This window comes from Vombatus ursinus, unplaced genomic scaffold (assembly GCF_900497805.2).
Source record: "Vombatus ursinus unplaced genomic scaffold, bare-nosed wombat genome assembly UNPS02000580.1, whole genome shotgun sequence".
Classification (NCBI taxonomy): Eukaryota; Metazoa; Chordata; class Mammalia; order Diprotodontia; family Vombatidae; genus Vombatus; species Vombatus ursinus.
In genome coordinates, this window is record NW_020940358.1 from 24,758,238 (window position 1) to 24,772,179 (window position 13,942).

Here is a 13,942-nt window from a genome sequence, read left to right on the forward strand (position 1 = left end):
TTGAATTTCCTGGGCACCAGCTTTTTGTATGACAAGATTAAAAAAGATCTCGAATACTGAACTGAATTGAATATGCTAAAAGTTAATGGGGATAAATATTTAAAATATAAGATGGGGAAGGTGTGGTTAGAAAGCAGTTCAACTAAAAAAGGTCAGTGGAAAACAAGCTTACAAATGAGGAAGCAGGGATTGAGATGGCAGCCAGAAAAGCTATTTCTGGTAAGAGGCATAATTTTCAGGAATAAGTGTGGGTGTGGTTTGCCTTGGTCACACATCTGGAATTTAGGGTGCCACACTTCACAGAAAGGGCTTTGAGAAGCTGGAGAATCTCCAGAGCAGAATAACTAGGATCATGGAGGACCTCAAGATCTTGCAAAATAAAAGATTAATTAAGGGGACTGGGGATAATTTTGTTGTCGTTAAGTTGTTTTAGTCATGTCTGACTCGCAAAGACACAGGAGTGGCTTGCCATTTTCTTCTCCAGCTAATTTTATACATGAGGAACTTGGGCAAACAGGGTTAAGTGACTTGCCCAGGTGTCTGAGGCCAGATTTGAACTCAAGGAGATGAGTTTTTCTAACACCAAGGTCAGTGCTCTATCCTTTGTGCCACTTAACGAGGGCAGAAAACTTCTAGGGGATAGCAAAGCAGTTTTCAGACAGTTAAATGACAATATTTTAATACCTAAAAAACAGAAAAGCAATGAATAAAAGTTGCAGGAAGAGGTTTAAGGTTGCTCTTATGAAAAACTTCCTATAAATTAGAGCTATCACAAAGTGAAATGAAGGCTGCAAAGATAGTGGATTTCCTTTCAGTAGAGATCTTTAAGCAATGATTGAGTGATCACTTTTCAGGTCTGAGTTAAGAGTGGCTGGCTTTTGGGACAACCAGAATACTGACTTTATTTCCATATCAACCATTAGATATACTTAATGATAGCTATTGTGTCTCCTCTAAATCTTTCCAGGCTAAGTATCTCTATGACCCAGAATACTGAGATTGGTGGCCCATGGAACTAATAATGTGAAGCATTTATAGCATTCTTTGTTTTGCACCATCCAATTCATCTTCCTACGGGGGACTTCTAATGTACCTTATACTATTTAAGGACATACATGAACTGAAGGCCTGTTGACTACAGCCTTGGAATGTTTTTTCTATTCCTTTTAAAGCTTTTCCAGTACCCTATCTACAGTCTTCCTACGCTTAATTGTGCTAGCCAGGGATGAATCCAGAATGGTGAGGGCTTGGATTCATGATCCCGAAGGCCCCTTCAAGTGATGTGGACTATTCAGAGGGATGGACCTAAGCTCTAGCGTACTGTAGTAAATGAGGAACAGAATGAAAATGGTACAGTTCTAAAGCCTTATCATTGTGGTTTGCTGACCATTTGGTGAACTTAAAAGAGAATCTAAGCCCCAGGTTCCCTTTTTACACATGTGAAAACTTCAAATGCATATGATATTTTAAGGTTCAGGTTGATGGTCTCCAAAGGTGCCCTTGAATAAACACAAAACCAGTTTGGATGTCATATTGAATTGGACTTTACCATTTACCTTTGCAGTATGTCAGCTTGCTAAGTGACTTCATAGGTAGTATGTACCAAAGGGCAGGAAATGTAAAACATGCTTCAGATCACTTGAGCACAAATGCACACTTTGCCCTATCTACCTCACAGGGCTGTTATAAAGAATATCATACCAATTTGTTACCTTCTCTAGACAAAATGGGGCTGTTTTAATTTTGTTGTCAGTAGCATTCAGCTCACTCCCAGAGAACCATCCTATACATATATAGTTATAGTGATACGAATTATTAAATGTAAAGAGGCCAAGAGGGTGGTGGGCTTTGGAATTTGAGTGGCAGATCATAAGTTTTTTTGTTTTTAAACAAGGAATTGTATGTGAAATTGTATACTTGTTATGTAGTTTAGTTTGTGTTCAATTTAACATAGTAGCCAAAGCATTTGTAGCCAAAAACTGCCCTGCTTGTCTATGCCCCCTTCTGAATTTCCTTAAGCCCTTTTATGTGTATTGGGGGGGGGGGTGAGGCAACTGGAGTTAAGTGACTTGCCCAGCATTACACAGCTAAGTGTCAGAAGTCTGAGGTCAAATTAGAACTCAGGTCTGCCTGACTGACTCCCAAGGTCAGTGCTCTATCCACTTTTTCTGTGTATTTTTAAACACAGTTCATTGGTTCTCTTTCTGAATTATAATTGTTCATCATCTGGTTGGCCTCAGTGTTGCTAGGAGAACATGGGGAAAGGAAATCATGTAACCCTGCTTTCTTCTGAGGCAGCTGCAAACACCAGCACCCTTGTGGAGTGGAGCCAAATTGCTGATAACACTTACAGCTGGCCTCATTGTACATTTCTGGTATCAATAAGTATTTCCAACCCCTGAGTTTGGTGGATGGGGGAACATATTAAAAACAGAATCCTCACTGAAGGCATTCTGTCTTTAATGAAAGTAGGGGGCGGTGGTGTCTCAGTTTAATGTATACTTATTCATCCCTCAGAACTGGACATTCACTGTACCTGGGGAAACATTGCAGAAGATACACTTTCTGCCATATGATCAACAGATTTCTACTCCCAGCAATAGATAATTGTACCATGATTGGTCAGATGTGCTTAAGTCGTGAGTTTATAATCCCATATTTGGTAAAATAAGAATTATATCATCCCCCTTTCACAGAATAGGAAACTGAGGTTCAGAAGTAAAGTGACTTACTCATGGACTAAGTGAGAGCAAAAAATACCAAGTGATGAAACTGTAAGAGGAATTGAGGTTAACATGGTTTATATGAGGCATCAAACCCAAGGCATGTGGCTCACAGCATTCCCAAGCGTTGCCAGAACCAGATTAAAATGTAATTGGGAAATGTTTAACAAAACAAAAATACCATAAAACTTCAATGATGTTAATTTGTAAGCAATATGTATTTCCGTTTGAATTTAACACAACTGGTCTAGATCAGTACTTAAACCCAACGTAGGGTTGTAAAAAATTTACCAACAGTAAAGGGTTTGTGAAGAGAGAATCGCCAAAGATTAATAAAAAATCAAACCAAAGACTCCGAGTTGTTTCTGGCAGCAACTTCACTGCAACCTTGGTTCTGAGTATAAAATACTGCACGTGCCCTCAGGCCACACAAGAAGCCATGGTTTAGATGTATGATCCATAGTAGACTAGAAGGCAGATGTGGCTTCCAACTAGCTTTAGGCCTAGAAAGACTTCACAGGCTCAAGATCAGATAAGACAATGGAGGAGAAAGTATTAAGTAAATGGAAATGTCATATTCTCAACTGAACAAATTTATTTTTGGCTCCTCATTTATTTCCCCACTACTCTAAATTTGAGGGCAAGGCATGTTTATTTGTGTTTTCTTTCCCAATACCTGCCACAGGTATTAGCTACCTACTGGTAACTAATGTTTACTGAATAAAGTGAAAACTACTCTCTCCTAAGCTACCACTTCCCAGTTCTGTGAATGTGTGCATTAACAGTTATCCATAGTGCAAAACAAGGGAGAGTCTAAAGATGAGAATTTCAGTCTGTTATTTAAAAATTTGAAAAGTGCTTTTGAAATAGTTTTTCACATTCTGTGTTTGTGTACCTTGATTTTTCCCTGGAATATACCTTCTTTAACCCATTTGGTCGAAAAAAGTGTGCATTATCTCAGCTGGGATGTAAGAAATAGGAGGATGTTTTATACTTAAAAGAGCCATCAGAGGTATGGAGTGACTGGACCAAGTAACATGGTTTTCCCTCAATGGATCTATCTATCCTAGGCCATTAAATAAGGATAGAGCGAACCTACTCTCTGCATATAGCCTACAGAAAATAACACATATTTTTTAAAAGGCCTAAAAATGGACAGCTATGTTTGCAATAAATACATTGCACATTTTAGAATATAAAGGGAGATATTTGGTGTCTTATACCTTGGGAAGCTGGGGATAACTGGGGATTAACTCTTGAATAAGGTCAGCTAGGTGGCACAGTGGACTTAGTGCACTAAGTGCAGGGGCTTAGAGTCAGGAAATCTAACCTCAGACACTTAATAGCTGTGTGACCTTGAGCAAGTCATATAACTGCCTCAGTTTTCTCATCTGTAAAATGTAATTGGAGAAGGAACCACTCCAGCATCTTTGCCAAGAAAACCCCAAATGGGTCACGAAGAGTTGGACACGACTGAAAAATAACTGAACAAGGAGTTCCAGAAACCTTGTTAACAATGCTTAGGTTGTGCTTGTCCATGAATAGAACAGCTCCAAAATATGACCACCACATATATCAGTTGGCATAAATGTCTAAGCGTGAGGTAACAAAGGGCTAGAACTTTCTCAAGTCCATTTTACAGATAAGGAAAGTAAGGCCCAGTAAAGTTAAAAGAACTTTGCCAGGAGATGAGACCAGGATTCAAACTAGGGTACTCTAACACGGATACTCCAAAAAAATAAAAAGATAGACCTAGATATACTAGTGCAAGTCTTTAAACTAGGTGGCACAGTGCCTAGAAGGCTGAGCCTGGAGTCAGGAAGACCTAAGTTCAAATGTAATGTCAGGATACTACCTGTGACCCTGAGCAAGTCACTGAATCCTGTTTGCCTCAGTTTCCTCAACTGTAAAATGAGCTGGAGAAGAAAATGGCAAACCACTCCAGCATCTTTGCCAAGAAAATCCCGAATGGGTTACAAAGAGTCAGACTACTGAAAATGACTGAGGATTTTAGACTTGATTAGGCATTCATATCGGGACTTTTACTTCTTTGGGTTCAGTCAATTAGACCAGTAACTACCTTCTGTAACATCAAACTCATTGGCCTAGTTTTTAACTTTCCGTTGCCTCAGGTAAGTAATCACCTTACTTATATAATCACATTCAGCTAAAGGACTTAAATCTGGGCTTGCCTCTGATGAAGATAAATTTTGTATTGGTATCTCTGGGCAATTAGGAGGGCATCAGGCTGGCTGTTTCTCCTCCCTGTAAAAACATCCTCTGAAGGACTAAGGTGCTGACATCTTCTGATCACATAGGGAGAATGAGAGGAAACAACTGCACAGCTCAAATGTTTGACTGATACAAAATTTCATTGTATTAGGTAGATTCTCTTTGGAAGATTTAAGAGAAGTGCATAAGAAGGCAGCGAAGGGTTGTGATGGCAGTTTTCATGTGGATAAGATCATGGCTTCATTTAAGTAATCAAGTAAATAACAAGTTACTTTGTAGTGAGGTTCATTATATTTCCTTCTTTACCTGAGGTCAGCCATATTCATTTTTACTTTTGCAATAAAACACAAGGAATTTATATGATGTCTGAATGAAGGAAAACATGAGACCTATTGTAGTTTCTTAAAACAGTGACACGGATGTCTTCTGAAGAACCCTGAGAAAAGAGTTAAGCAAGAGAGTGGGCAGCCTGGGCTGGAGCATAATTTAAGGGCCTGACAAATATTTGTCAAGCCATGTTTGTTCACAAGAGAAAAGCAACAGTGGGGGCCATAAGTGAAGATTCCTTTTCCATTTGGCCAGTTCTGCTTCTTAAGGCCTTCTCCTCATTGGCGTTTTAGACCTCTTTTGCCATTCGGGTTAGGCTATTTTTTAAGGTGTTATTTTCTTCAGGATTTTTTGGGTCTCCTTTAGCAAGCTGTTGACTTATTTTTCATGATTTTCTTGCATCACTCTCATTTCTCTTCTCAGTTTTTCCTCTACTTCTCTAAAAATCCTTTTTGAGCTCTTCCATGGCCTGGGACTGTTTCATATTTTTCTTGGAGGCTTTGGATGTAGGAACTTTGACTTTGTTGCCTTCTTCTGGTTGTATGTTTTGATCTTCTTTGTCACCAAAGAAAGGTTCTATGGTCTGACTTTTTTTTTGCGCAGTTTGCTCATGTTCCCAGCCAATTACTTGAGTTTGTTATGGTAGGGGTCTGCTTCCAGTGTGGAGAATGTACTGTCCCAAGCTTTGGGGACTTTGTGCAGCTGTTTTCAGAGGTATTTCTAGGGATCTGTAAATTTTTAGTTCTTCCAAAGTGCTATGATCAAGGGTGAAGTGTTGACTCCTTTCCTGGCCTGGGGTCTGGTCTGTGAGTGACCACAAGCACTCTTTTTTGCCTTGGAACTGAGGATGTTTCCCTCTCTACCACCATGACAGCACTCCCCGCCCCAGGATCGCCACCTAGATCCAAGCATGGGCAAAGCAAGAGAATCCTGCCTCAGCACCAGCAAAGAGATCCCTGCAATCCCCCTGTGATCAGCCACTCGATTCCCCCCGTTTCCCCACCATCTGTGGGCAGAGAGCTCCAGAAGCAGCCACCACCCCAGATTTTTAAAACATTTTAAAGTGTCTAAGTTATTATTTTTCTTACAAATGTATACATGAAAAGTTTTTTGTAATTAACTCTATGAGAGGGAACCTGAGAATGGAGAGTTGGCCTCAGAGTCAGAAAGCTCTACCTTCAAGTTCCTTCCCTAATACTGTGTAATCCTGGGCCCAATTAAGTGCCCAAGGAAATGCTCTAACATAACTGCTGAATAATTTGTATTGGTAGAAATTCTCTATGCTCTCCCTGCTGTTCCCCCCCCCAAAAAACCCCACACAAACACTTCTATTTCCCCCTCTTCTACTATAATGATTTTAATGCCCTAATAAAACAAAAAATAGAAAACAAAAAAATGAAACTTTGAGACGTGGTTAATAAAATTAGTAAAAAGGAAAAGAGGTAAATTAACTGCTTATCTTAATTCTCCCCACAAAATGGATTTTTAAAAGCCCCACTCTTTCGCACCAATAATATGAAACAAGCATATCAATTTGTTAGAAAGAAAATTCCAAGTTTCAGATATTCAGAGAACTTCAAGTATGTTACCAAATATGCTGTATACTGTGCCTGTTTATTTAATAGCTGACTACAGCCTGGCCAAACAGAGTTTAGGGTTTTCTTTATCGCTATATTATGTATAAAACAGCCACTACCATATTCCTGCTTTCCACACTAAGCCAGCAAATGCTCTGCATTTTTAGACAAATTATTTCTGTACAATATTAAAAAAAATTATATAGCTTGACAAAAACTTAAAATCATACAAATGAATCCTAAGTACCTCCTTACACCTCAATAGTGATAGGGTCTCAGCTGTTAGACTTTATCTGATCCAGTGCTTCATTTTACAGAAGAGACTCCAAAATATTTAAGTAACCCTGATTATAGTGCTTGTCAGTAGTAAAATCAGACTAGCGGGGCCTCTTCACTTCCAATCCTAAGCTTTTTTACACCAAGGTGCCAGTTCTATATGGTTTTTATGTTCTAGTTAAACACTGCATCACAAAAAATCTTTTTACTTGGCGTCCTGTTTTCCTTTACTCAGAATGTTTTAACAAAGTAGTAATACAGCTTCTGCCAGACATTTTAGAAGGATGAGGTACTTGTTTAATCAATGGAAAGTGACAAAGTCAGAAGCAGTCTTTTCAGACCTGCTGCAAACACACTTAGGCTGCTTTAAATGTCTTATCCAAAACTATAAAAAACAATTAGCATTCAGAGCAGTAGTAAGCATTTATAAGTCAGGTGTTTGAGGTTTTATGAAGGTGAAAATGTATCCTTGAATAATTTTCATTAAAAACTCAGCATTAGGGTTAGATTTAATGGATCGGACCCTGAATATATAGTTTTGCATAAAGTAGATTACAAACATAATTCAGTTAAAAGGACCATAGGGCAAGTGTTGAAACTCTTAAGTTTTGTTCCCTTAATGGAAGCCACAGGACACTTTTATGGTCAAGCTCAGAGAGGTTTAACTCTTGCTCATTTTAAACACTTGTCAATATTATCTCTTATTAAGATGAAGCTAAGCTCATTCCTTTTTGGGCATACTCAAAAATCCTGAGGCAAACTTTGGGATAGGTATAAAGGACAATTGCCAAAGTGGGGACAGAAAGGAGAGGTACAGATTAATTTCTAATATATCAACTCCAGAAAATTCTATTGGGGTAAACACTAAGTCCTTAACAATCAAGTTACATGCCACTGACTGAAAACACAAGGCAGAAAAAGACTACAATCCCAAACTGACTTCAATTCCTAAAAATGAATATAAAGGGAAAAAAACCACCTAGTAACACATAGGGTATCGAAGGAGTCAAAAGCATTTAACAGAGAAATTCTCACACTATTCTTGTAAGGTTGGGACAGGAAAGTATTCCCAATTTGCAAATAGGGAAACTGAGGAAAATAACTTAATCACCCAGCCCAAATTAACATATCCTATTCTTCAGTGTTATTATGGCAAAGGTACAAGAACTGTTTGAAATAGCTCCACTGTTTTTCACAATGTTTAAACAGTCAATTCTTTAGAAATGGAGAGGAGGGGATGAGACAGTTAAGTGATCAGATGATGAATGCCTCAAGGTGATTTTTTCCCCCCAACGGACCATTGTTATAAAACCCCCAAAGACCATTAGTAAACCTATCCTTCAGCTATTCTGTAATACAGAGTTTAGAGTTTTCTTTATTGCTGACTACACAAACCATTCATTTTTGCACTGCCTGGCTATTTACACAAGCAATTCTGTATTTATCCACATTTTAAATAAAAGAAAAAGCTAGAGGAAAGACACACAGAAAGAAAATACAAAATGACAAAAGCATCAAAAAGGAAAAGGCATTTAGTGACAGAATATGAGTCTCTACAGCAATGCTCTCCACAAAAGTTAAAAGGTTATCCAAACACAGCAAATGTGGATCTCAAAATCAATCCCAAATAATGAACTGCTGCTAATATTCCCTTTGAAAGCTGCAAACTGGGAATGGAAAAACTCACCCACCTTCATTACCTATGATCACATAAACCACCTAATTTGCTCAAGTTCTGCTTTAAGTAACATTTAATATCTTTTACAAGATGGATTCTGTGATAATTTCCAAAAGGAGACACTTGCATCGGTTTATCGAAGCTCTGCTTACAAGTCAATATCCTTTTACAGGAAACCACTATTGAATTGTTGCCCATCAAATAAAGAAGTTCAGAGCAGTGTTACACTTGCGGCTTGGAGATATCCCTGGAGATACTGTAATGCTTCCGCATTCAGACTAGTGCTCACCATTGAAGGAACCTTTAAAAACGAGAAAAACAGGAGAATTTCATTGCAGACTACAGGACTCTAATACCACAAAATTAATGTCATTAATGAACAATATCAAGAAACCTTGTAAAATTACTCTTTTGGCTACCAAAAGAAATGTAAAATGGGAGGTCAGCTGATTAGCTAGTAATTGAATGACACAAGCATCAATTCCCCAGAGGGTTATATATCATCTCTGATGGCAAGGTTCTGCCTACTACCAACCACACAACATAGCTTCCTGTTTGTACATAAATATCATTCCAATGGTACTAGCTGACCCCAATACTATCATCATTCTTCCTAATGTTGTGTTCTGTAGGACATGCATATATTAGGGTCTTGAGGTAATCCAAGGATGTATTAATAGTCAGAGATCTGACAACAACCTATCCTTTACAAATACACATCTACAACATTGTATCCTGGAGAAAAGCAACATGCTGTGTTATGGAATGAAATAAATTCAGTCATGAATAAAATTGAGGTTATTGCAACCATAACTTTGTTATTAACGAATCACAGATTTTCAGAACAAGGAGAAACTACTTTTTACAGAAGAACTGAGCTGAGACTTGGCCTCATTTCTTTCTACACTACCTCCCTTATCAGAGAGAGAGAGAGAGAGAGAGAGAGAGAGAGAGAGAGAGAGAGAGAGAGAGAGAGTGTGTGTGCGTGTGTAAACATCCAGATGTTCATCCTGAGAATTTCAGTAGGATGCGCTACTACTGTGCAAAGCCTTAACCGCTTCCCAATACTTATTTCTCCTTAGCATGTAAGAGAGTCCCATCAGGGTATAAAGCCAAAAAAAAAAATCAGTTTAAGGAAACTGCAACTAAAGACCACTGAAATGGAATGAATTATACTTAAAAAACTGAAGGCATTTCTGTCTGGTCCATAAATTTGGTGCTGAATATGTGAGTTGACAAAATGTCTATATTTCAGAAAGAATAGGTAGAGCCTTTCTATTTCCAGATTAACAACTTCAGTTTGTGCCAGGAGTAAATATATAAAAATCAAATAATTCAGGCGTTTATCCTTACCACTCTTTCCCAAAATATTTCCTTTATAAAATCATTCAGAATAACATCATCAATCAGATCTATGGGGGGAAAAAATTTCTGTTCCCTTCTAATTCAACAAAAATAAATTTGGTGAATTGCAATGTAAGTAGACAAAACCAAGATTACTTGGCATTAAAAAAATAAAATTTTAATTGGATTCTATTGCAGTGGTCAATAAAATAGGAAACTGAATAAATTTCTCTATCAGCCACCCAAAAAAGCCAGTTTCACCTATATTTTTCTCTTTTCACAAAAAAGTGATACCTACCCTTCCTGGACATGCAGTAGACAATTTATGAAGAGATTGTGCCAGGTGGATTTTGGGATTATTCACCAGACCTACAGGATCATGCTCTTTTTTGCCAGCAAAGGCAAGCTGAGAGAAAGCAGTCTGGTATCCTGGTGTATCTTCAATATCAATAAAATGTTCTTCATCAGGGATTGTGTCATCTTCAGGTAATTCAAAAAGGCCAATCAGAGACTGTAACAAAGGTGTCCTGGAGGAAAAATCGGAAGAAAGTAAAGAAAGGATCACCAAATGAAAGGCAGACTTAATTTATTATTTTCCAATTTTTTGATTAACACTTGACTATTAGCAACTCCTCTGAAAATCAGAATAAACTATGAGACCTGGAAAGGACATAAAATATACTCCTAGGGAAGATCCATGTAAGAAGGGATTACGTTTTATTGCTATGCATGGCTACACATGGGCACCTAGGTGGTACAGTTTATAGAGTACTGAGCCTGGAATCAGAAGACTCATCTTCCTCAGTTCAAACCTGGCCTCAGATACTTCCTAGTTGTGTGACCTTTGGCAAGTCATTTAACCCTGTCTGCCTCAGTTTCCTCATCTGTAAAATGAGCTGGAAAAAGGGAAATAACAAACCACTCCAGTAACTTTGCCAAGAAAACCCCAAATGGGGTCAAAAACAGTCAGACACTACTGAATACAATTGAACATGACTGTATTATCTCCTCAATATCTCATCAGAACAGTGCATAAAAGGCAATTCAGAAATCATTGTTGAATTTGAGTCACATAATTTGATACCTGCATTTTATAGATGAGGAAACTAAGGCACTGAGAAAAATGACTTTCTCAAGATCACAGAGGAAACTAGTGGCAGAATAGGGATATAGAAACCAAGGTCTCATGAACTGCAATTTGGAGTTCTTTCCAAAACTTTTAGCTAAGCAATTTTATGATCATAAAGATGCATAGATCCCTATGCATGAAAATGAAAATACATTTAGATCTCTGTACTTACCAAAGCTTTGTGTACTCAGTATCCATCATTGGAGGACATTCTGTTAATAATTTAGTTATGCCAACAGCACAGATCTTCTTTTCTACTTGTCCAGAAACTTTCTGTATTTCAGGAATAATAATTTTCTCCAAAACCATTCCAAACATTCTGTTAAAATAAAGATTCACTCTGCATCAGTATTAAAGTAGAAAACAATGATAAAAAAATAAAGCAAAATGCTTGCAAATGTTGAAAGAGAAACAAGTCCAAAGATTATTCTTTCTACTAGCAAGAATAGAGGTTTTTACCTCCTGGGATTTGAGCCATAAATAAAAGACCAAAAGGTCATCTTTGGCCAGTCAAGACCAATATTTGAAAATAAATAATGATCAGCATTAATCAGGCCTCTCCGACAAAGTAATTTTCTAAAGAAAGTATTAATATGATTTTAATAACAGTCCAACTCACTCTCTGACATAAACTGCATCATTGGCTATGTAGGGGGATTTAATTAGGGATAAGCATGAAGTTCTAACACCTGAATAAAATGAGATGAAGAAATAACTGAGGCACCAGAAGAATTTCTTATAGAGACTATCTTCCTTCTAACACATCTCCAAAAACACTGTGGAAATCAAATTATGGCAGCCAAGATGTCAACCTGGTGAGCAAGTTCCAGGACACAAAAGTCATACAAAATATATCTGCTATCGTAAGAGAAACTGTAAAGGCTAGTCTCTTATTCTCCTGCTAACTCTTGCGTGGATGTAATGACAACAATCTAAGAACTGAAGTAATATGAAAGCTCAGGTAAAGTAGAAAAGGCAGAAGGATAAAGATGATAAGAATCATGGCTACAGCTAAGAGATACAAGAAGTTAAAATCCAAAAAGAAGGTGGAATGGAGTGTGAGGGAGGATGGATGTCTAAGTGCAAAACCTATCATGAATAACATGAAGGCTTAACATGAGTATTTATGGTGGTGCCTTGCCCTCACTCCCCAACTCCACCTATATGAGCAAGTGGCTTTAAGAAAAATGGTATTTATTATAAGGAGAGCTGGCGCAAGGAGGAGATAATGCATGTACACACCACAGAAAAGGAAAATACAAGAAGCCTTGTGTCAGTCAACAAGCGGTTACTAAATGCCTACTATGTTCCAGGAATTGTGTCAAGTGCTGGAGTTACAAATGAAGACCCTCAGGATATGGTCCCTACCCCTAGGAAGCTCACATTCTACTAGGGAAGATAATATGTAATAACCTAGCTCCACATGCTATATACAGAACAGATCGTAATTTCAGAGGAGGAAGCCCCAGCAGCAGGAGAATTGCGAAAGTTTTCTTGCAGAAGGTGGGATTTGAGCTGAGTCTTGAATGAATCAAGTGAAAATAAGAGGCAAGAATGAGGAAACAAAGCATTCTAGGCACAGGGGAACAGCCAGGAGATGCAGTGGATGGATAAGAAACAGCACATATAGCTAGATCATACAGAATGAGTGGAAGGGAGTACAATTCAAGACAGAATAGGGCAAGAATGGACCAGATTATAAAGAGTATAAACATCAGAGGCTTTCATGGTTGATCCAGGATAATGGGGACCTACTGGAGTTTACTCCTGAATTGGGAGTGGAGAGGGCCAGTGAGGAAACCTAATCAGATCCACAGATCTTTAGAAAAATTACTTTGTTAGTTGAGCAGAAGATGGATTGGAGTGCAAAGAAATTGGCAAGGAGGCCAATCAGAAGGCCACTGCAACTGTCCAAGTGAAAAGGTAATGTGAATCTGATCTGTAGTGGTGGCTGCGTTGGGGGGAGAGAAGGGGATACATATGAGAAGGCTGTGAAAAAAAAAATAAGACTTGGAAGCAGATTGGAAATGTGGATGAATAATGAGAAGGAGACAACAGAGGGTGAAAGCCATGATGATTGGGAGAAGGTGGTACCCTAGACAACAGTATAGCTCTGAAGAGGGGAAAATTTTAAGGGAAAAGATACTGAATTCTGTTTTGGACATGTTGAATTTGAGACACCTACAAGACACCTACAGTTCAAGATATCTAACAGGCAGCTGGTGAGACATGACTAGCTCAGCAGAAAGACTAGGCCTGTTTTTAACTTCTATTGTTTCCTCAGTGCTTAGTACAGTTCCCAGAATGTTGTAAGTTCTTAATAAATGCTTGTTGACTCACTAACTGCAGAGATTACAACTGAATCCATGGGATCTGATGAAATGACCAAGAGCTATAGTATAGAGCAGAAAGAAAAGGATGGGCCCCCAGGCCAGATCCTTGGGGATACACCTGGGTAGTGAGTGTGATATGAAAAACCAGTTAAGGGAGACCAAGAAGGGGTGATCAAAAAGATAGCAGAACAAGGAGAGAGGACTGTCATGAAAAACTAGAAAGAAGAAAGTCACTGACAAAGTCAAATGTTACACAGGTCAAAAAGGATGATGAGCCAACAACTAAAGACGTTTGGCACTCTACTTTCTCATGATTAACGCTA

The 13,942-nt window shown here is 38.3% G+C and overlaps 1 protein-coding gene across 1 annotated transcript in view; it reads right to left on the reverse strand.

The window, feature by feature from the left end:
* Positions 1-7,414: 7,414 nt before the first annotated feature.
* Positions 7,415-13,942, reverse strand: part of CSE1L (chromosome segregation 1 like) — a 62,622-nt gene continuing 56,094 nt past the window's right edge. Inside the window, exons 23-25 of the mRNA XM_027851335.1 lie at positions 11,459-11,605; positions 10,456-10,684; positions 7,415-9,114 (exon numbers count right to left, since the gene is read on the reverse strand). Coding sequence (XP_027707136.1) covers positions 9,025-9,114; positions 10,456-10,684; positions 11,459-11,605 — 466 coding nt within the window. The 3' untranslated portion in view covers positions 7,415-9,024. The remainder of the gene's footprint in view (positions 9,115-10,455; positions 10,685-11,458; positions 11,606-13,942) is intronic.